Below are 22,534 nucleotides of genomic sequence, written 5' to 3'. Positions count from 1 at the left end.
GAAATTATGCATTGTATCTTTTGTAACCTTATTTTCAATTACTTAGAGTGGACGACTGGGAAGGCAATGATACTGACAATCCACAGGAAGATAAGTTCAAACAAGGCATTGAAGAAGAAAAGGTTTGTCAGTTAGGGAAGAATTCCTTATGGTGGCTTTTTGTTGTTCTATGATGTTACCCTTGTTAGGGCTAAAACCCTCTTTTCCACTTCCTTTAAAAATCAGTTTCTGTAAAGTGGGTGTCTTATTTCTTCCATCTGCTTGCCTTTTGGTATTGCCCATGAGTTTCTATTAAATCGGATAAGGCTTTTTCCTTTCTGAGATCCTCTTGTTCTTCTCTAGCTAATTTTTTTTCCCACCTCCTCAAAGATGAAGCTTAGCAGATGTTTCCTGGTCCACTGTTTGTTTTTCCCAGAAATGGTTTGAATCAGTCAGTTTTGTTTTGAACACAGTATAAATCACTTTGAAATACTTTTAGAAACTTTAGAAACCTGGTTTCAGATATAATGACTAAAATTCCCATCAACTTTTGAAGCTGGGGCTTCGTTGGTCTGGTTAGCTTCCTTTGATTCTTTTTGAGTAAAGAACATCCCAAATGTTACTCTGGAGCCAGTGTGTTTCTAACCTTTCCAAAGCCTGCTCAGCTTCTGAATGCCTAAACATGTTTTGATATTCTTGAGCTTTAGTTTTTAGGCAAATATAGCTGAAGTGAAAGTTTCTGGAAAATAGTGTGTGTACATCTTAAAATGGTCCACAGATGCTGGCAAGGATAGAGACTGTGCTGAACACGTTAAATGCACTTGTTAATGCTCGATTTTGACTTTTGTTTTTAGCCTCCAGAAAATCCATCAAAGATGCCTGTTCCTTATAAAGTGCTAAAGGCACTGGACCCTGAGATCTATCGAAATGTGGAGTTTGATGTTTGGCTGGACAGCAGAAAAGGTATCTTTAAAAAGGGGAAAACAAACCACTCTTTCTGTACAAGGCTCAATGTTCAATTTATGAATCTGAGGTCTATGTCACCTGTTCTGTCACAGCTGAAATGCGTGAAGGATAATGGATACCAGCAGATACTTGTAGCTCATACATCTTGCTAGTAGCTGGCTTCTTGGCTTTATTTCAGAGTACGAGATACACTGCTTCTGACACTGTATAATGGTGAGAAGTTTGCTAAAAAATTGACCTCTGCTACTTAATGACTATAGTATAGGTAATACGAACTCAAAGCAGAGTACAGAGCTCTGTGTTACCATTCTGTTGTCTTGGACATCATTCAGATTTGAGAGTGTTTTGTTGCAGCATATGTGCAAGGACTAATGCTTTTTAAAGCACGATTTTGGCTTCAGATTTGTATAATAATTGAGATCTCAAATTTAGCATTGAGATCTGTCAAATGAGATGAGTTTTTTCTTGCTTCCCAGCTCTCCTGGGCTTGAACATTCTGGAGAGATTTCATGGTCTCTGTGGCTTGGGATAGGTTGCTGCTTCTTGGCATACACTATGGCTGATCTGTAAAGCAAGAAGTTACCAAGAAAGAAAAGTTCTAAAGTGGTGTTTGATATCTGACCCAAAGTGCTTTGCATACTAAAGAACACCAGCATTTTACAACTGCATAAGCAGTAATGAGGGTCATTAAAATTCTTGGAACAGTGTATAGTAACTAATTATCTATGTAGAGTACTGACATACAGAGAATCCAGGCAAGGAATGGAGAGAAAAGCCTACTGAAATCTAGCAGCCAGGAGACTTTAGGCAATGTTAGTTTTTCCTGGATAACATCTCGGTTTTGCCAAGTGCCACCAGTACTCTGGCAAGACAAGTCATGTCCAACATTCTTAATACCAGGATTGGTATTACATGCAGGATTAACTTGCTACTATCACAAAGGACATTGTAGTATTGAAGCAGTAGTGCTGTAACTGCATTATCTGGATGTTATTGATCTCCTGTGACTTAGCCTGGTTATGGTCTGTTACAGGAACATCTACAGTTACTTTGCCATTATTATGGGGAATGTTTGATGCATAGAAAATGCGTAACTCAGTTGGCCTATAATTTGTAGTTGGATGTTGTCATGAAGTACTTGTAGGATACTTGAAGAAAGAACAGTAGTTCAAAGGCTTTTTCCTTTTTATTTATTTATTCATTTATTTTTAGAGCTTCAAAAAGCTGACTACATGGTGTTTGCTGGGAGACAGTACTATTTAGGAGACAAGTGTCAGGTTAGTACTCAAAGGAGACTCAGTTGTGAAACTATTAAAACTGTTTCAAATGGAGTGTGGTAAGCCATAAAATCATCTGACTTCATAGATTTTTCCAAGGCTTTTCTCATTCTCTTGTAGCTATTAATCTGACTTTCTTTTTAATTTAATTTATTTCTAAAATCTACCTTTAAGCATTGGGTAGCATGAAGGAAAAGCTGCTTGGAAAGACATTGTGAACCAGTGACATATGTTCTGTGAGTGTGGAACTTCCAGACCAAGAGCTCAAAATGCAGAGGGTATGCATTTGAGGTAGTTTTCTATTAGATTTTCAGTGGGGGTCAGCAACAAGTCTGGACAGTCTTCTGCTTAACAGTAACGTAGCAAATATTTTTATAAAATAGAAAGGTAAGAGCTAAAAAGGGAGGAATAACATGATCTGGTCAGGATGCTGAAAGGAAGGGCAGCTTTGTTTGTATTCCAATGTTGTATGTAGTGAGGGCTTTTTTTTTTTTATTGCTGTTTGAGGTAGTGCTGATGATTCACTCTGACTTATTTCTGGCTGAGCAGAGCTTTACTTCCCAATTTCCTGTTTTATCTTCTGTTCTCCTCAAGTTCTTAAATAGCAGTCTTCCTTGGTACTTACCTGCTTGGCACAGTATATAAAAATAAGTTAGAAAGCAGGTATCTTCTTAGCTCTCAGTCACTCACAAGAGTGACTTCCCCCACCCCCCCGGGCCCTTCTTCCCTGAAGTTAGTACAGTGCTTTTTATTTTGCTTGTTATTTTGAAGTCTTATTTGAGATTCCGGGGCCAACTCGGTGCCATAGGAGCAGCCTTTGTTGTTAGTGGTTTGTAGACAGTATTTTGAATGCGCTGGTGATACACTTTGGCTTTTTTAGAGCTTCCCTTGCTCTCTCTCCAGGTACGTCTGGAGCCAGGAGGTAAGTACTACAATGCTCACATCCAGGAAGTTGGACAGGATGGCAACACATTGACTGTATTCGTTGAGGAGCTGGCAGAAAAGTAAGCAGTTTGGTGATGACTTCATGTTTGAACTTTCTGTTTGAGTTTGTATATTCACAGATGCTTAAAATAGGATTAAGATACTTCAGAAAGAAAAAAGAACCTAGGCTTTTAAAGTGAGGCTTTGCTTCCTACTTGGTTGTTGCTCTTCAAATAGAATGTTGCAGGAGATTTTTCCTCTTGGATTTCTAATGACCAAACCCATTATTGTAATGCTTTCTGTGAAATCTTGCTGCTCTTTCTTCTCTGGAATGTGAAAGTTATCTTTGCAGTTTGGGCTTAATTCATGGATATCACATTACCCTCTGCTGTTGGTTTCTCTATAGAGTTTTTATGTTGTACCCAAACAACTAAGTAATTGGTAGTTCTGGTGAGTCTAATTACTTTCTCCACCTTGCTGTTCAAAGCATTTGCTCTCCTCCAAACCTAGAATTCAGCTTGATGACATACTGCAGAAATTCTATGTTGTTAAAATGCTTTCAGGTGTACTGCTGAAGGCATACAAATGCAGGGAAGAATGAACCAGGAAGTCAATAGTGTTGAGACTAAATCTAGCTTTATTAATAAACAACTAACAGGAATGTGTGCTTGGTGTCAGAGAAACAAATATTTTTTTTATTTCCACAAGCTCCCTACACTCTTAAGTTTGTGGGGTTTTCTATTTTCTTTTTAGTGTTGCTTTAGCTTATGTTGTTGTGCAGTTATGTTTAGTGTATCCTTGTGGCGCTGCTAACATCAGTGTTCTTCATGTAGGCATACAATCCCTTTCACAAACTTAAAACCAGTGACACAGGTGGCGCCCGTCTTTGCTTGGAATATGGTTCCCAGCCGAAAAGGAGGAACCTATCAGAAAATAACAGGTGGATACTTCTCAGGAATAGGTTTGTACAAGGTTTCCACAAACATTCCTTCCTTTGGAGCTGGGCGTAGTGGGGGGGACACTCATGACAGTTTTAACAGTAGCAGTCTGGATATTGGAAGTGACTTAATTCAGCCTGTGATATAAAACTTGGTCGCTGCAGGGATTTGATGTCAAGTGATTCTTCAGAGGGATGAATTTGCCCTTGCAAAAGAGCAAATCCATTGAAAATACATTGCAAATCTGGTATTGCTCAAAATTGTCAAAAAGAAAGTTGGCACCCAAGAACCATGCATAGAGACTGGGTCTGTGAACCAAAAACCTTGTATGATTTGGCCTTAGCAGAGATGCATGGACACGTTAGGGCTTCCCCAGCCAATTAAATACGGATTGTATTTGTTTAATTTAGGGAATATTTTTAAAATAAATAAATGCAGCCTTCATAAATAGTTTTTAACACAGAGTACTGGTTTGATCAGCTGAAGTTGGGAAGGTGTTCCCATGTGAGATGCTTGTATTCTGCTTGTAATTTAGAATGCCCACTTGGGCCTTCAAAATAAGGGTCTGAAATTTACATACTTAAAATGTACTTGTCCTGGGATAGGTCATTGCCTCATTCTTTTCTGTGTGTCCAAATACTGACTCTTCTCAAATGGTAAGGAGAACGTAGCTCTGGAGTCAGCTTTTAAGGTGTAAATCTATCTTTTCTGTCCTCAACTGAAACTACAGAAATGGATATGAAAACACGGAAGAGAATGCTTAAGAAAGTTCGTGGAAAGGAAGTCTTTATGACTGTGACTTATAGTAGGGGTCAGCCAGTTCTTCCACCCCGGCTCCAGCACCATGTTTCTTCGGGGCGCTCTCCTCCAGTTCACTGCTCACAGGGTGGTGGAAACATGGTGCCTTACGAACCCTACCATCCTCAGAATCCTCCTCAAAGACATAACCGTGGATTTGGGATGCCAAGGTACGAAGCCTTGAAAACCTGTCTTGAGATCACTGCTTGTTTTCTGTTCATTCTTGCTGCAGACTAGTCAGGAGAGACTTTGTGCTATTGAATAGGTAAAACTACAGTGAGTTCCATCTGAGAGGCACTTCCTGGTAATTGCACCTTTTGCCCTTTAAACTTAGGGGATCTGCCCGATTTATAAACAGGCACAACATGGTTGGCCCTCAAATAGCATTCTACCCCAGTCCAGGAAAGAGATGCTATGAGAATTTCTCCTGCAGGTCCTGGTAAGTGACTACAAACCTCTTTACGAAACCTTGCTCTAAACGAGTTGGGGAGGATGGTGGTGTGCGGAGGGCTGAGTCGGCTGTCAGTGGCACAGCATGAAGCAGCAGATTTATTGGGCCTCTCCAAAAAGAACTGAGTTCAAACTGAGCAATGAAAGCAAGGTGGGACTGCAGCTGGTGGTGATTCTTGACCTCCTCTCGTGTTTCTAAAGCTCCTACAGCCGTAGCCGCCGCCAGCTGCAGTGTGTGAATAAGGAGTGTCAGTATGGGTTTGTCCCAGGGAATGGAGAGGAGCCTCAGGGACCCGAAGAAACGATAACTTTCTATGAAATTGAACGAGAAGACAGCGCTGCTTTTCCTGCTTTACCAGTAAGTTATGAAAATGTGGTGTGTGAAAATCTCGGGGGGTGGGTGATGTGGGGGGAAAGCTGTACAAATGTGCAGCACTTCTTAACCTAAATACACAGCAGCTTGTTGCTTTCTAGCAGTGAATGTGTTTTTGAGAAGGGAAGGCTCAAATGAGTCTAGGTCCAGTAAAACCTGCTTAAAACTTCAGTTTTTCTAAATGTTCCCCTTTTTTTGTCCCTCCTCTCACCACAGCACTTGCTTTTGCTTTAGTATATTTTCATGAAAGTAGGGTAACATTCCTTCTTTCTGTTGCAGTTTGAAAACAAAAAATATCCTTTCCTACTGTGGATGTTTGTCTAGCGCTAAATACTGTGGGAGAAAGCTTTTCACTTGTTTGCCACACTGTAATTTATCATTTATTTAACTAGATTCAGAAACTATTGTATAGTGATAGCCTGGATTGTTGCTATGAATTTATACTTGTGACGTTTTGGGCTAGCATGTTGTTCCTGAAGCAGTTTCTTCTGCTACAGAAACAGGAGAAAATTCCAAATGTATACTTCTCTTAAAACAGTTTTTGTGTTGGGTTGTAGTTCGTGGCACAGTGTGTTCTTAATAAAATAAAAAAGTAATAAGTAATAAATATTTTCCTTTTATTTGTATTCTAAGCCTAGTACAAAGCTGGGAATACTACAAAAAAGTCAATCGATACCTAGGTTTCTCAATGGGAAAGCAGATCTTTATTTTTTTTAAAGAAAACCCTCGTAGGTGTGAATTTCTTTTTACTGTGTTGAGGCAGTTAACTTTAACAAATGTTATATTTAAATGAGAGGGGGAACCTGCTCAGGGCTGTTTCAGCAGCAGCCATTTTTTAATTTGTCCTTTTGCTAGCTCTGTAATCTTTGCTCTGATTTTCCTCCCAAGAGTGTAAAGAAGTAAGGACAGATTGTCCTGCAATTTTTTTTCCTGACATGAAACCAATGTAGTTTACTAGCTTTTCCTCCTCCCCATTGCTAAACTATACACCTGCAGCTCCTAATGAGTATTTTTTCATTTTCATTCAGTGACTTTGTTATTGTCAATGCCAAAGCCTTTTCTCTGTCTGTTCCTTGTCTTGTTTAGTAAAGGAATATAACATTTCCTGGGGAAAGATGCATCTCGCAGAAAACTCTGCCATCCTACTAGAGGCCTGGTGGGAGAATCTTCTGACCACCTCTGCTTCAACCTTGGAAATCTTACAAGCCTCTCTGAGCACTTTATCGATCTCATACTCACCATGTCTTCTGAGGAGAATTTTGAGTCTCACCTTAGCCATCACTAAAGAGTGAATCAACTTCTTTTACTCAAGCATCTCAATCCTATAGTCCTGCTTCAGAGAACTCTATATTTTAAATTGTGGTGCAGCCAAGGACTGACTTCAGTGCAAAGACAAAGGGCATGTGAAGTGTTAAGAGTCCTATGGGAAACCTTGATGGGTGCTGCTTTCCAAAAGAGTCAGGCTTGCATGTGTGGGTGAAGTTAGTGCAGGCAGTGGTGTCTGTGCCAGCAGCTGCCCATGGGTTTCACTAGTTGTGACTAAAGATAACAGGTTTTTTCATGATAATTAAAGTATTTGGGTGAACTGATTGGCTGGTGATGCAGTGGGAGTGCTCCAGGATGAGGAACACAGGAGCATTTTGGGGATAGCAGTCTTAGCTGTTGTCTGGGGTCTGCTCCTTCCTTTAAAGCTTTGTTTGAGCTTGAGATAAAGCTGGCTAAGTTTTGGGAGGGAGCAGCTTGACTGTATGGCATAGTACAGTAGCAGGTCTTCAAAAATTACTTTAAGCATGCTAGGCAGAGCAAAAGGTGAAGTGTGTCCACAACTGTGTTGCCACAGTCGAGGCACATAGGAATGGACACACGTGGTAATTCTATTAAGTTTTGGTTGCAGCAAGATTGGTCTGCCAGCCTGTTTCTACTGTGCGTGTCTGTATGTAGAGTATGGAAAGAGTTTAAACTATTTCTAAATATACACTTTTGACTTTGCTTTTTAGAGCGAAGGTAGCCCTGCTCCTGTTGTTCATGGTCGACCAGGATTTTGGTTAGCAGGAAGAAGCCCAAGCTCTGCTCCACCTAACAAGCAGACCCTGAATTCCTCAGAGGAGGAAGAGGAAACAACCGAAAATGGTGAGTTCTTAAAGGATTAGTGGGTGAAAAGAAAAGACAAGTTTAGAAGATCCTCCATATGCTTTTGATTGTCAAAGTAGGTTCCTTACATCTCCTTAATACCTGTTTAGTGCAAGTTTGAATATGTGTGTAAGCACGTTGTTTTTCTTTGTTGTCTGATAGAAATGTGTTACTTCTGTTTAACTTGCTACGTCATCACCCTTGTGATTGTGTAGATCTGTAAAAAACCAAGTTGCTCCTTAAAAAAATGCATGCTGTAAATTTGGAAATGGCAACATTGATACTTGGTGGAATAACAAAATGAGAGAAACACTCAAGATACAGTACCTCTTCTGCACAAAACAAGATGATACTGAAAACAGCACATTAATGCATGCACTGAAATGTAGTGGTGGTAACTTCAGCTTTAGGCTTTTTTGTTTGTGGTTTGTTTGGTTTTTTTCTGAATCCGTTTCCTGGTCTCTCCCTTGTAGGGAAATTTCATGAGGAATATATCTATGCACCTCCAGGTAAGTAAAACTTTAGTCTTTACTGCGAGAACACTCAGTGAATGTAATGCACTCATTATGACCTTTTTATAAGTTTCTGAAGGATTAGAATTCTACTTGTTTGGTTGGGGGTTTTTTTATTAATTTTGCCTGTACTCTCCAGATCCTGACTGTGAAACTGCAGCAGTATTTAGTTCAGCAGAATCTACAGCAAACTTGGTAAGCTTTAGTTGCTGTCTGTTCAGATTAGGAACCCTTGAAGTGTGTGGCATTCTTCATAGAAACTGTCCTTGGATGCATGCTTAACATAGGAGGTCAGAGACTTCTTTTGGAAGAAAGGAATGATAGTTTCATTTATATATTCATCCCCCCTTTTCCTCCCTGAATGGTAAGGGTTTTATCTGAGTCTGCAAGTACAGTCTAAATTGTACTAGCTATATTAATGATTTTCCAGCTTCCTCCCTGCAAAGGGAAAGTGTGTATGAGTGCTGTTTACTACTCTTGCTGCTCCATAAAGCACTTGTTTTTACCCTTCAAGTCCTATTCCAGTTAGTCTTATTCTTCCTCCACTGTGGGATTAGAGAGGTCTCACCTCTGATAGAACTGACTTTGGAGTATTGTCTTTTTGTAATCTGAAACTAAATCTTTAGTTACCTAGTGGTCTGCAGTGGGTATGAAAGCCAGTCCTGTGCATGTTGGAATAAAACTGCTTTTACTTGAGTTACAAACAATCCTCTGTGTGTGTGTTTAGTTCATAAATAAAAAAAATTAGGGGTGTGGCATGTGTGCCTTGTGACTACTTTGCCTTTTAAATGGTTCATGTTTTGCTTTGGAATCCCTTCAGGATGAAGGGACTGTTTCTGCGTCGCCTCAGAATGGAGTGGCTTCCTACAGCTATCACCAGAAGGTAGTATCTAGTACTTTGTGGTAAACCCACGGGGGGATGGCCGCTCGGCCTGCTTAGTGTCAGTTTGTGGGGTCTCTCTACCTGCCCCTTACAGCATCTTGTAGCAAAGAATACGATTCCCTATAAATCTAAGCAAAGCAGAAGGGTGAGAAGATGCCTTGCAGATGTCCACAACTCTAAACTGGTATTTTCCAGCCAATTTTTAGAGAATGTGGCTAGTTAGCTGCTGTTACAGCTAGGACTTCCAAAATGCATTTGTGACATGAGATTTGTTGAACTATGTGGTATTTCCGTAGGTGTTGTCAAAACCAATTTTGGAGGCAGTCTGACTACTGTGACTCTCTTCCAGGTGATGGTGAACTCTGCAGCAATCTCAACCTCCACAGGTGTTTATACTGCTCCAGCTACAGGCTTCTCCTCCAGTTCTGCTGCCTCCACTCCAGCCAGTGCCACAACAGCAATTCCCCCACAAACAGCAGTTCAGCCAGTCACAGTATCTCCCCTTTCTGCAGGGAGGCCAGGTAGAGTGCGCACACTGCAGCTGTGGACTTGGGTGTCTTCTGGTTTTGGTTACATCTTCACTCCCCATTTTTTTCCTACGTCTCAAAGAGAAATATTAAAAGTCTTTTTTTAAAAAAAAAAAAACACGTCACTTGCTTTGGCTTAAAATGACTTAGTTGTAACTTCAGTGCTGACTTCTTGCCTTCATGTTTTGAAGGGGACAGCTGCCCCTGAATTTGCATGGGAATCAGAGTTCTGTGCTTTGTGTTCTCTCCTTGTCGTCTTTAGCCATCAACGCCAAGTATTCTGCTAAAAAGTTCTTTTCAGAAGGCAGAAGCTCCCTTCACCCTCTACTTCCTACAGTTAAAAATTTCCTCTTGAGTTGAGATACTGGTCCTGAGACTTTACTGTCCCCTCCAAAAGACTAACTGGCTGCAATGGTTCAGGATCCACACAAATGTCTGATGCATTTTTGTGGCCCTTAGGTTCTGCGCTTAGTTATTTCTGTGCAAGGAGATCAAAATTGTGATTTGTCAAGTGGTGCACTTACCTGTATCTACTTTGTTCTTGTGAAATGTTAAGAAAATTTTTTTCCCTTATTATAGAGAGGACTTTTCATGTTTTCTTTAATACTTCATTTAGCATCCAAAAAACTATCGCCCGTCAATTCTGATCAATTCAGTCTCCCTTTGCGTTATTTTTTTCCTTGTTTTGTTTCTTCCCATTCTGCATGAGAGTTTAGTCAGCAGAGTTCTCTAGCTGTCTACTCGCTGATGCCATTACAAATAACCTGCTGGTGTGTTAGAGTTGTGGGCCACCTAATGAATATTTAACAGTAGTCTGTCCAAATTATTTTTATCCTTGAATATCTTGAACCTTCCCCTATATTTGTGGGGTTTTTGTCACACTTCTGGTTACCTGAAGTGATTAGTCTGTTCCCTGTTGTTCTAGGACAGACAGTTATGTAAGGAGAGTCTGGCCTGCCTTCTAGTATGAAGAAGCGATTGAAAAAGACATCTATCTGAACTGCGTTATGAAGCTTGCAGATAGACATATGGTTAAGGCTTGTGCAATTAGAACCTTCCCATCTGGTTTTAAGGTTTCTTCTGGACATCTTCTAAAGTGATTACTAAAGAGAACTTTGTTAAAGCTTGAATTTAGGGGCAGTAAGATAATAAGTGCGTGCTTAATTGTGTAATTCAGCATCTTGCTCATTTGACATGCCATTGCAAATTTGACTTGACTTTAGTTTCCTTCTGATTGTAGCAGTTTCTTCGGTGCCGTTCCCAGTTTATTCAGCTCCTCTTCCTCCAGTTAGTGAGGTGGGAGAAGCTGGTGCCATTCTTCCACCTTATTCTTGTGATCCCAGTGGCAGTGATCTGCCTCGAGGTAATGATGGTATTTTGTGCTTTTACCACTGCTGTTGCTCTTCGGCACACTTCTGATTTGTGTTCTCCATGGAAACTTAACAGAATACCTATAGTGAGAAAAAAGGGCTCTTTGCAGCTTGCAGGGAGTGAGAAATAATATGGATGCTTACACTAAAAATGTTTTTAATTCCCAGTTCTGAATAGCAAGTTCGTATCTGACTCAAAAATGGGATTACTGCAGCTTTAGACAGTGTCCCAAAGAAATGAATACCAAGGCAGAGGGTGCTTGGTCTATGTCATGCTTGTTCTTGGTGGAGCATTTTTCCGGTAGCTGATTGAAATACACGCAAATCTTTGTATTCATAAAATGGTGCTGTTGCACAGTTCAGCGGTACATTGTGTGGCTTTCCTGTATGGCTCCAAGATGTTGTTCTGTGGTATCACAAACCGGGGATAAAGTGTAGGGCCATCTGCAGGGGCATAGCATTTTCATATACTGTCATTAATTTTAACAGTGTTTAAGGTATATTTCAGCTATTAAGCGACAAACATAGAACCCACTAGCAAAGAGCTCAGAAATGGCTTTCAGTTTTATCAGTTTAACATGGACTTCATTTTGAAAGTGGTAGTCTTCAGTCACCTTGCTCTTAGAATTTAAAAGTATGGGCATACCATGCAAGGTTGCATCAGACAGCCAAGCTTGCTAAGCAGTACAACAGGCATATTCATATTTGATTATTTTTTTTGTTATTAATTTATCCCCTCATTCTGTCATGTTTATGGTTCACAAAGCATAAACTGAGTTTGTAATTCAGAGATTTGTTTAATAACCCGAAGATCAAGCTGTCTGCTGTCCTTTTCATGAAGTGCCTCTTATCTACAGGAGTAACAGTACTGCTTGCTGTTACGCTACATAATTTGTTTTTCACTAGGTGGGGAATGCTGTGAGGCCCAAGCGTGCCACCATTGCATCACTGCACACATCCTAAGAGGCAGATAAAACTGTTCTGTGGTGCACTGTCTCGCCTTAGCTGATAAGGGTGGCTGGTTGTGCGTAGTTTTGGACAGTTGTAGAAAATGCTCCACTCTGCACATCCCCTTGCTCAGTCTTTTGGCAGCATATTGGTTCAAACTGCACTAAGGGTTAAGAACTTAGAAGGGCTGAAAAAGAAAACTTAGTTATTCAGCCTCCTTGTCCTCTTGATGGCAAGATGCAGCTTGTCCCTATGTGTAGCACTCAGACTGGAGCAGAAGTCCTCTGGGTAGGAGTGAGTTCATTTGTGGTTACCTGTGTTGCCACTGCATCATGTACAACAACTTCAGCTATTGCTGTGTTCTCTGGCAGGGAGCATGGGGGGAAGCTGTTTTTGGCAGTAGTGAGGCCAAGCTAGAGGTAAAGCTGTAGCCTACTTTGAAGAGCAGCAGTGCAAAACTGGCAGGCTGTTTACGTTTTTATTGTTCAAGTAGTGGGTCTATCTCTGCACACTGGTTTTAAGTACGCAGCCTTTTTAAATATACTCCCATACACTGGATATATTGCAAGTCTGTGCATCGTAGCTGGCTTACTGTAATAGCTGTGTGTAGACACAGCAAATGACATGATTTTGTCAGACTTACAGCCTTTAGTTCAAATTTCTGAATCTCCCATGTTCCCTGTTGGCGTAGAGTATAGCTTTTTATTTTGGGGTGAGCGAGGGGAAGATCCAACTGCATATATGTAGAGTCTGTGAAATCCCAGGTGTTCCCTTTTGTGCTATTTGAAAAGTGGTTTCACGATAACCGAGTTGATCTCCTCCCCGCCTTGCCCCCCCCAGAAAACCCCATCCTTGTATACTTTATTTCAGGTATATGGCAGTAGGAGCTTCTATTGCATCAGAATGTAAAGCTTTTGGCTTTTATTCTAATAAAATACTTAAAATATTTTAGTAGTGCAAGTTGTTTTCATGCTTGATTCAATCTATTGCCATCTAAAGTAGCTCTGTGGTCCCTGTGTGGGAGAGTCCTCAGTGTGCTAGTCCTGGAGGTCTAATTTTTGGTAAGATAAACAGCAACTTTTGGTATCTACAGTTCAGCTAGCTACATCTGGAGGTGCAGAACAGCTTTGGGCTGAAATGGTATGGATTCTTTCAGTTGAATTTACCATGTAACATGCTTGTCCTACCGGAAGTTGATCTGGAAAAAGGCAGTTTCCAAAACCCTATGGCATGGCTGCTCAAAGCTCTGCTGCTTTCACAGATGCTGCTAATGTGCTCTGCAGTAACTGTGCTCTCTTGCAAATGCTCTTGCTTCCTGGTTTTGTTTATCTTAAATATTCTGTTTTCCACTTTCCTGCTGCAGTATTATCACTTTAGATGATACTATGCACACATCAGAGTTAATGGTTTTCAGCTTTAGTTGAATGCCCTTAACTGAGGCTTTCAGCACTTGGGAGAATTGGGTGTTAAGTGTACTGACAAGAATCTGGAGTGGATATGGATTAATAACCTCTTCAGACCCTGCATGTAGCTCTTCAGCTGAGTCACTCCACATAATATTGGCCATGTCCTTCTTGGCATAGACTCCAGAAATTTTTTTTAAGTATTTAATGTTGGTAGCTAATAAGGAATTGCATGTACCGTTTGTATTGTCACACTGCTGTAGTATAATCTAAATGGCCTTTAAGTTAAGAAATCCAGAAGCTTTGGAGTAGTGCAGGGTAAAGTATGAGGTATACTTGACCTAGAGTTCTGTGCACTTGGCTCAAGATACTTGCCGGCCTGGTATAGATTGGGAGCGTGGCTTGTCAACAGCATGAAGGAGGAGAACCTGCTACGTGCCTTACTGTTACTTGGTACATTTGTATCTGTTGCAGTTTTCAGAGTCTCTTGGATCTTTCTTTGACGGAGCTTGGGACTTGTGAAGTGTTTATTCTACCCTTGCCTGCTCCCTTGCATTTGAAGGAGCTGTTGAAAAAAGGCCACTTGATATTGCTGTGTTCCGGAGCCTGCAGTAGTGGTCAGGATTGACCAGAGCTTCCCATCAGCACAGTAAAAATTTTATCATTATTTTTGTTCTGATGCATTGTGAGATGAGATTTTTATCAGTAGTTCACGTGGTCTTTATGTTTTCACGTCAGGGTAGTTTACTATTTTTTGGCTTAGCTATTGCTTCATAAGGTAGTCATGTTTTACTGAAGATTGAGCTGACTTCTAGACATCTTAGAGGAATATAAACAAAAACTGTCTCCTACTGTACTGGCTTCTGTTCCAGCATTCCACAGATGTCAGTATTTCCAGTATCAGTTCGTCACTTCAGCCTCCCAGCTCTTCCTTTGTACTGTTATCGCTGCTATGAAGCAGCTGTTTCATTCAGCTCTTACACTTGTTTTGCATAGACTTGCATAAACAATTGAAGAACAAAATCTGATTTAAAAAAAAAAAAAGGTTCCAAATGTAGATGCGGTTTCAGCTAGATACTAAAAAGTTAGCATTTATGTGAGCCTTTGGGTTATTTTTAATATTTCTACTGACTGTGGTCAATGTCACAGCCAAATCACCCAGCACTTTGAGGAGCGAGCTTACAGCTGTTAGATGTAAGGAAAGATCTGTGTGCGCTTCCTAAAATAGCTGCGTGGATTTTTGCCCTGATCAAATATGCTGAACAGTGAGAGTGTTGAGAATTGGCAACAGCAGCAGAGGAACGAATCCTTGTGTATTTCAAGACTGGGGGCTGCACTTTTGATGCTGTGCCTGTCTGTAGCAAAATATGATACGAGACACTGAAAAAGAGCAGGGCTGGGAAAGTGTGTGTGTAGGGGGGTGGACAGGGAAGCAATGTGGAGCCAAGGCCCTGGTCTGTATGGTGTGTGTGGTAACTCTGGAGGCATTGCTAAGTTGAAGTCCTTAGTGGCTTGCTCCTTTTGTGTCATTTCCCAGCTTTCCCTGTCAGCTCCAGCAGCACTAAAGCAAAGCCTGTGTGCATGCACACACATGCAAACCCACTGCTGTTGTGGAACAGGTGACTTGCTCTTCCCAAGCCTTCAAAACAAATCTGTATTGGAATCTGAGCAGCAATCATCAATTTTTCTCATGCACAGTTCCAGAACTGCATTATAGCCTTAAAACATGCATTGTCTCTGTTTTTACCTTTCAACAATCAACTTTAAAGGTTTAAAACTGCTTTGCTGTTTTTGGACATTTGGAAACACATTTCTAAGTTCAAAACACTGTTGTTCTTGGAGAGAGCTTTTAAAGTTCTTCCACACATCTGGGATTGCTTCTCAGCCTATCATGTATTTGCCTGGGGGCAAATTATTTGGTACGTGGAAGACAGAAGTAAAAGACTACTTGCAAGAAAGCAAGGAACTGACTACCCTTGTGAGGAGGGAGAAGGAAGGAACATATTCCTTGTATACTTCCCCCTACCCCTGTTTTCTGACTCGATACAACGATTTGGGGGGACTCCCAAAACTAGGTCAGGAGGTCTTAGGATTGCCGTGTGTGTTCTCCCCATTGGCACGTCTCTGTGGTCATTGCTCAGCAAAGCTGTGAAGGTGGGGACAGTGGTGGAGTCAGACTTAACAACGGGCAGTGTGAAGCTGGAGTCTCTGTGGAGCTGGCCTCTTGTCCCTCATACCAGCCCAGAACGGTGGTTTGCAGTATGTATGCAGTGTGTGCATATGATGTGTGGGTGAATTGTCACTGGTGTATAAGAAGTCTGCCCCTCTGCCTGTCTGCGTGCTTCCAAACCCTTTCTCATTTCTGTAGTGAGGAAGGGAGGGAGTGCATGTAGAGGTCAACTTAATTTAGGGGCTCATAATCAAATTTTTATTTGAAAAAATCTTTTTCCTCTAAAACCCCAGCCTTAGTAGGAAGCCAGAATTGCTTACGTCCTAGTTGCTTAGAGAGTAGAGGCTTGTAACAACACTGACAATTATCACTTGAGTAATCAAGATGAATAAACCAAAATTAAAGCTAATGTAATTGTTGAAGTTTATTAAGTTGGTCAGACGAATGCTCTATTACACAAATATCTAACTGGATTAACTTAAAAAGATAAACTAGTTTTAACAACTATTTATGTTCAAGATATATTCTTTATCCTCGAAACTTTAAAGTAGTGCTAAAATACTGTTATTCATGGAGTAACTGAAAATAAAATGCTCTTAATGGGTGTAAATCTCTTTTGCTTCTCTGTTCATAGTCTTCTATTCTAATATCATGTCCTTTAATTTCAGATACAAAGGTCTTGCGGTATTATTTTAATCTGGGATTGCAAGTAAGTGCTTTTAAAATGAGTATAGTAAATTGCTTGTAGAAATTGCTGGTTTTCTTGCCAAATGTACTGATGTATTTAAGACTTCCAAGTGTGATAAATGTGCATCCTGTGCACTTGACTATTAATATGTATAGGCTTGCTTGGTGAAGATTAAAGTCAGCTCGGGAAGTAAAGTTCTAACTCAAAATGTGAAGCATGCTAGTATGATTTTTAGCTGTTTTACTTTGGGTTGTGGTGGTGGGTTTCTTGGTTTTGCTTTTGGTTTTGCACAGGATTGTGGATAAATATTGTTCTTTCCATGAAGATAAGGGGAAGAACCTGAGCCATTCTTAAGAAAATTTGTGTACTTACACACGACATCAAAGACCTTTTAGTGATGTGTGGTTTGAGTCTTCTAGGACTTGTACAGCTGTGTTCAGACTGGTTAGCACCATTTCTCTGTGTTCTGGGAGCTCTTGCTCTGCTGAAGAGTATTCTCTGCACAAGCAGTCATATGCAGTGTCAGTGCTGCTGCTCAGGGAAGTAAAAGAAGTAATGTCAGCTTCTTCAGCTGAAGAAATAGGAAAAATCTCTTTGAGTATGACAGTCAATAGTTGAGAATTTCTTTCTCTGTAAAGATTTCCGACATGACAGCAGTGTGGAACCAAGGTGGCTATTGCTGCAAGTGTTAAAGTATCTTTTCTGGTAGGCTGTATTGGTTTTTTTTGGTGTGTGCAGTATCTTAAGGGGCTAGGAATGGAAAAAAGCACTTCTTCCTTACTTTAGATCTGAAACTACTAGTCATTTGGAGGAGGGCTGGAGATTATGTGGTTGTATGTGTGACGTTGTATGTTTTTTTTTCCTTTTCTTAAAGTATTACCATCAGAGCTGTTGGCCTTCCATGATGTACATACAGCCTGTGCTGCCACCATCACCTGTAGAAGTTTATCCAGCGTATGCTGAGCCAGCTCCTGTCCTAGATCAGTCAGTCCCTCAGCTCTACACGGATGCTGGGCGACCTGAATTCCACCAGGTTCCCTTAGAAGCACCTGCAAATGGTTAGTATTTGGGTATAGGACCATGTACACAACTAATGAGAAGTGAGGGAGTAGGTTTTCAGGGTGTGACTGCTCCGTAGGAGCTACTTGCCTGCAGATTTGCTGTCCTGTAGGAAGTGTGAGGTTGGGAGGACAGAGAATAAACCTTGTAAGGGGTTATCACAAGCTCCTCTGCCATTTGTGGTACTACTTAAAGTATGTCAGAGTCACTGGTGTAGCCACCCATGTGTCAAGGGCTTTCTAAAGCCATACAAAGGAAGAAGTGAATCCTTCCTAGGCCTGTGCTAGGTACTCTAACTTGGGAGATTATTTTTTTTTTTAAAACCGTGAAGGAATATCTTTGCTCATAAGCAGATAGTCATGGTATCAAAACAGAATGCTTGTATTTGAAGTAAAGGAGACAGCTGAGTTTTGTCAAGCACTGAGCATCGGTACTTCAGCTCCATGGGAATTTTTAAAAGGAGTATGTTGCAAACCTCGGGTTTAGGCTCGGCATGCTGAGCTGTTACCTCCTGAGTAGCCGTCCCGTCCTGCTAGCCGCATCTCTTACTGTGTGTAAAGTTTACAGCAAAACTTAGTTTCACCTAACAGCTTTGTAACAAGCTTGTAGGTGTGCCTGGCAGTGAATAGGAGGATTGTATTAAATGAGGAAAAAGATGTCAAAAGTCAGATGCCTAGTTCATTAAAATCTATGGAACACAGCAAACAGTCAGTATTGGAGAGCATCATAACGTAACTATTGCTTGGAGGCATGGCAGCTTATAGCTCTGATGATGCTTCAGCCTGTTGAGCTGGGGCGGTTCTTTGGCATAGATCAGTGTCATATCGCCAGAGATCAAATGGAAGAATACACTAGCGCTCTACTTGAGTCCCGTTTGAAAAAGCTGCCACTTGAAAAAGCAGTATGTTGCTAAGTAATTCTTAAACATTTTAGTGAGAAGATGAGCAAGTTGTCTTCTAGTCTAACTTAAGACCCAAAATGATTTTGACCTCTCCATTAGGAGGGACAGATACGGGCATAAAACTGTCATCTAAATGAACTTTCCCTTTTGGCCACCAAAATAATGATGTGTTTATGGTAATGAAGGTCTGCATTGAAAGGCCATAGATATGGTAAAATTTGGTGTGTGTGTGTGTTTTTTTTTTTAAGGTAACTTTCAAAATGCAGAGCCTCCACCCCTCTCCTATGGGCCAGTATATTACCCCATCGTGTCGGACCCCTTCAGTCAGCAGTCTCCTCCTGGGTTTGATTCTTTAGTGCCTGCCTATCGCTATATTAGTACCTGGCATCCAGTAAATCCACCATATGGAAATGCTCCACAAATCGCTAATGTCGTAAATTCTGGACCGCTGCACCAAGTCAGCTATGTTGCCTCCCCTAACCCTTCACATCATGATGTGTCTCCAGGAATGTAAATATGGAAGCTATACGATCGCTTCTTGGCCTTGATTCCTCTTGTGTTTTGTTTGTCAACTATGTGTTAATACTGTTTCATAAAGGTTAACCTGTCTCAGTGAGCTGGGTCAGTTGATTAAACTGCATTCAAATGACATGTTTCTCTTTAAGATTATGCTAGCAATGATGTGGCAGGATGTTGTTCTAGTCAGTTATGTAGGAAAGCATAAGAAAAGAGTATACACAGACTATAGTGCAAGGAACACAGTTTGAATTTGACTACGTAAAGGGTGTAAAAATATATATGCTATAACTAAAGGAATGTGGCATCATGTACCTCTGAGGGGTTGCACTATAACACTTGGACGCATGGTTCTTGTTGAAGCACTGAAATAGGTTGTCATTACAACTATGGATAAAAATTGGGCACAGGGTCGTTAGAGGGTGAAAACTTTTGAAATGGGTTGGATTTTCGGATGTCACAAAACAAAACCTCTTTGCCACTAGTGGTCACGTATGTGTAATGGCTGTATTTCTTCTGTTCCTTTTCATTCTGTGTAGTTTCGTGACTCTTGAAAGTGTAAGAATACTGTTTTCATCTGTTGTACATTGCTGTATGTTTGTGAGACTTGTTTTTTGAAAGCTGTTGCACAAATGGTGGTAGTCTTGGTGTTTAATTTGCACTGATAGCACAAAATAAAAGCATTGAACACATGAAAAGGAGTGGTCATTTGTCACTGGCAGGTTACATTCCTGACAATTAGTCATCAGCGGGCTGGACTGAAGAAGGGTACTTGTGCGGGATAAAGCTGCTCCAGCCTTCTGTGAGAAAGTAGCGAGAGCTTTCAGCATGAGAATGAAGTGCAGTGGAAAGCTCTGGCTGTGCTTTTGTTGATAAGGTTAGGAAGAAAACATTGAATAGTCTGCGTGCGAACTGCAATTCTTTCAAATGCCTGTCTGCACAGGCTCTGTCCTTGATAGAAATGTGCACTGCACATGCAAAATCAACAAGAAGCAGGTGCAGGTTGGGCCCTGCCGCAGCCCGGGGGACATTGTGGTGGCACGGCCCTGTCCTGGGGTAACAAACAAGGGCACAAGTGTGGGTTATGCCGGCTCAGTGCCGGAGGCCCTGAAAACCATCAAAGACACTTAACACATTTACTACTTTGTAGAGGCAGTCTGACTACTGTGACTCTCTTCCAGGTGGTGGTGAACTCTGCAGCAATCTCAACCTCCACAGGTGTTTATACTGCTCCAGCTACAGGCTTCTCCTCCAGTTCTGCTGCCTCCACTCGAGCCAGTGCCACAACAGCAATTCCCCCACAAACAGCAGTTCAGCCAGTCACAGTATCTCCCCTTTCTGCAGGGAGGCCAGGTAGAGTGCGCACACTGCAGCTGTGGACTTGGGTGTCTTCTGGTTTTGGTTACATCTTCACTCCCCATTTTTTTCCTACGTCTCAAAGAGAAATATTAAAAGTCTTTTTTTAAAAAAAAAAAACACGTCACTTGCTTTGGCTTAAAATGACTTAGTTGTAACTTCAGTGCTGACTTCTTGCCTTCATGTTTTGAAGGGGACAGCTGTCCCTGAATTGGCATGGCAATTGCAATGGGAACTTGCATGGGAAAAAGTCTGTGCTTTGTGTTTTCTCCTTGTCATCTCTAGCCATCAAAGCCAAGTGTTTTGCTAGAAAGTTCTTTTCAGAAGACAGAAGCTCCTTTCTCCCCCTGTTTCCTACAGTTAATTTTTCTCCTGAGTTGAGTTATTGGTTAAGGCAGTAAAAGAAAACTTGGTTATTCAGCCTTGTCCCTACGTGTAGCACTCAGACTGGAGCAGAAGTCCTCTGGGTAGGAGTTGCCACTGCGTCATGTACAACAGCTTCAGCTATTTCTGCCTTCTTTGGTAGGGAGCATGGAGGGGAAGCAATTTTTGGCAGTAGTGAGAGGCAATCCCCTGTTCGCTGCGTGGCACCTCACAAACCCTACCGTCCTCAGAATCCTCCTCAAAGACGTAACCGTGGATTTGGGATGCCAAGGTACGAAGCCTTGAAAACCTGTCTTGAGATCACTGCTTGTTTTCTGTTCATTCTTGCTGCAGACTAGTCAGGAGAGACTTTGTGCTATTGAATAGGTAAAACTACAGTGAGTTCCATCTGAGAGGCACTTCCTGGTAATTGCACCTTTTGCCCTTTAAACTTAGGGGATCTGCCCGATTTATAAACAGGCACAACATGGTTGGCCCTCAAATAGCATTCTACCCCAGTCCAGGAAAGAGATGCTATGAGAATTTCTCCTGCAGGTCCTGGTAAGTGACTACAAACCTCTTTACGAAACCTTGCTCTAAACGAGTTGGGGAGGATGGTGGTGTGCGGAGGGCTGAGTCGGCTGTCAGTGGCACAGCATGAAGCAGCAGATTTATTGGGCCTCTCCAAAAAGAGCTGAGTTCAAACTGAGCAATGAAAGCAAGGTGGGACTGCAGCTGGTGGTGATTCTTGACCTCCTCTCGTGTTTCTAAAGCTCCTACAGCCGTAGCCGCCGCCAGCTGCAGTGTGTGAATAAGGAGTGTCAGTATGGGTTTGTCCCAGGGAATGGAGAGGAGCCTCAGGGACCCGAAGAAACGATAACTTTCTATGAAATTGAACGAGAAGACAGCGCTGCTTTTCCTGCTTTACCAGTAAGTTATGAAAATGTGGTGTGTGAAAATCTCGGGGGGTGGGTGATGTGGGGGGAAAGCTGTACAAATGCGCAGCACTTCTTAACCTAAATACACAGCAGCAGTGTTTTGTGTTATGGGGGCTCAGTGCTGGAGGTCCCAAGAACCAACAAGGACACTTATTTAACAAGTAATTTTGTCTTTCATGTGACTTCAGTGTTTCGGTCTCTGAGCTGGATTCTGAAAGCCATGGCTGCCAGATCTTGTAGGGACTTTGAGTCCTCGAAATGCCACCAGCCTGCTTTAGATAAGGAGGTGAAGTCAGTAGCTTCAGACAGTGCCATTTCCCAAAGCTGAGATCAAGTCTATGGGCCCATGCTACTGTTTAGTGATTTATTTTTTTTTACTTTTTTTCTTTGTTCATCACTTAAGTGCTGGTGAAAGTGGGATTGACTGCAGATTTGGGAGGGGAAAATGTGTGCTTCCTTTGGTATCCCTTTTAAGTAACCATGAAAGGAAAAACATAGTAGGAATACATGACTCCTTATAGGTTTATCTTAAATTGGCGCAGCACTTTTATTTCCTTAAAACTCTTGAGACTTTTTTTCCTTCCTTAAGAGAAGATGTTAATATAATCCTGTGTTGGGAGGGTTGCAAGCTTGGCTTTTGGTTTGTCTCCTTAAATCTTTTAAGTGCTGTACATATAACTTGGCAATTTAATCACGGCTTTTCAAGATGGAAGAGCCAGGTGAAAAGTTAAAGCATGATGAGAATGACCCCTGACAAACTAATTTTATTATAAGCTGCTTTGCTGGTTTTAAAACAATAAAAAGACAGGCAAGCAAAATTATTTTACAATGTAATTGGTGGTGGGTAGGACCTTGGCCTTTGTATTTCTGCCTCTAGAGGAGCACTCAACTTGCACAGACCTTTGTCTAGAAAGGGAGAAGGTACCACAGGATTATTTGCATCCTTTCTCTGAAAAAGTATCCACTGGACTAATCTCTGAAGGAACTAGTAAAGCATGTGACTTCTTTTATGAACTTTAAAATGGAACAGACTCCCAAGTACGGTCTCCATGATGGAGTCATAAA

General features: G+C 41.3%; 1 protein-coding gene across 1 annotated transcript in view; it reads left to right on the top strand.

The window, feature by feature from the left end:
- ALG13 (ALG13 UDP-N-acetylglucosaminyltransferase subunit) overlaps positions 1-19,495 on the top strand; it is a 30,756-nt gene extending 11,261 nt beyond the window's left edge. The window contains exons 12-28 of the mRNA XM_055727681.1: positions 47-122; positions 834-942; positions 2,158-2,222; positions 3,126-3,226; positions 3,980-4,107; positions 4,815-5,052; positions 5,217-5,321; positions 5,534-5,690; positions 7,703-7,835; positions 8,309-8,344; positions 8,487-8,542; positions 9,168-9,230; positions 9,580-9,751; positions 10,998-11,120; positions 16,317-16,357; positions 17,211-17,394; positions 18,545-19,495. Of these exons, the coding sequence (XP_055583656.1) occupies positions 47-122; positions 834-942; positions 2,158-2,222; positions 3,126-3,226; positions 3,980-4,107; positions 4,815-5,052; positions 5,217-5,321; positions 5,534-5,690; positions 7,703-7,835; positions 8,309-8,344; positions 8,487-8,542; positions 9,168-9,230; positions 9,580-9,751; positions 10,998-11,120; positions 16,317-16,357; positions 17,211-17,394; positions 18,545-18,810 (2,053 nt within the window). The 3' untranslated portion in view covers positions 18,811-19,495. The remainder of the gene's footprint in view (positions 1-46; positions 123-833; positions 943-2,157; positions 2,223-3,125; positions 3,227-3,979; positions 4,108-4,814; positions 5,053-5,216; positions 5,322-5,533; positions 5,691-7,702; positions 7,836-8,308; positions 8,345-8,486; positions 8,543-9,167; positions 9,231-9,579; positions 9,752-10,997; positions 11,121-16,316; positions 16,358-17,210; positions 17,395-18,544) is intronic.
- Positions 19,496-22,534: the final 3,039 nt, after the last annotated feature.

Source organism: Falco cherrug, chromosome 15, assembly GCF_023634085.1.
Source record: "Falco cherrug isolate bFalChe1 chromosome 15, bFalChe1.pri, whole genome shotgun sequence".
In the NCBI taxonomy this organism is placed as follows: domain Eukaryota; kingdom Metazoa; phylum Chordata; class Aves; order Falconiformes; family Falconidae; genus Falco; species Falco cherrug.
This window is presented reverse-complemented; position numbering and strand designations above follow the sequence as displayed.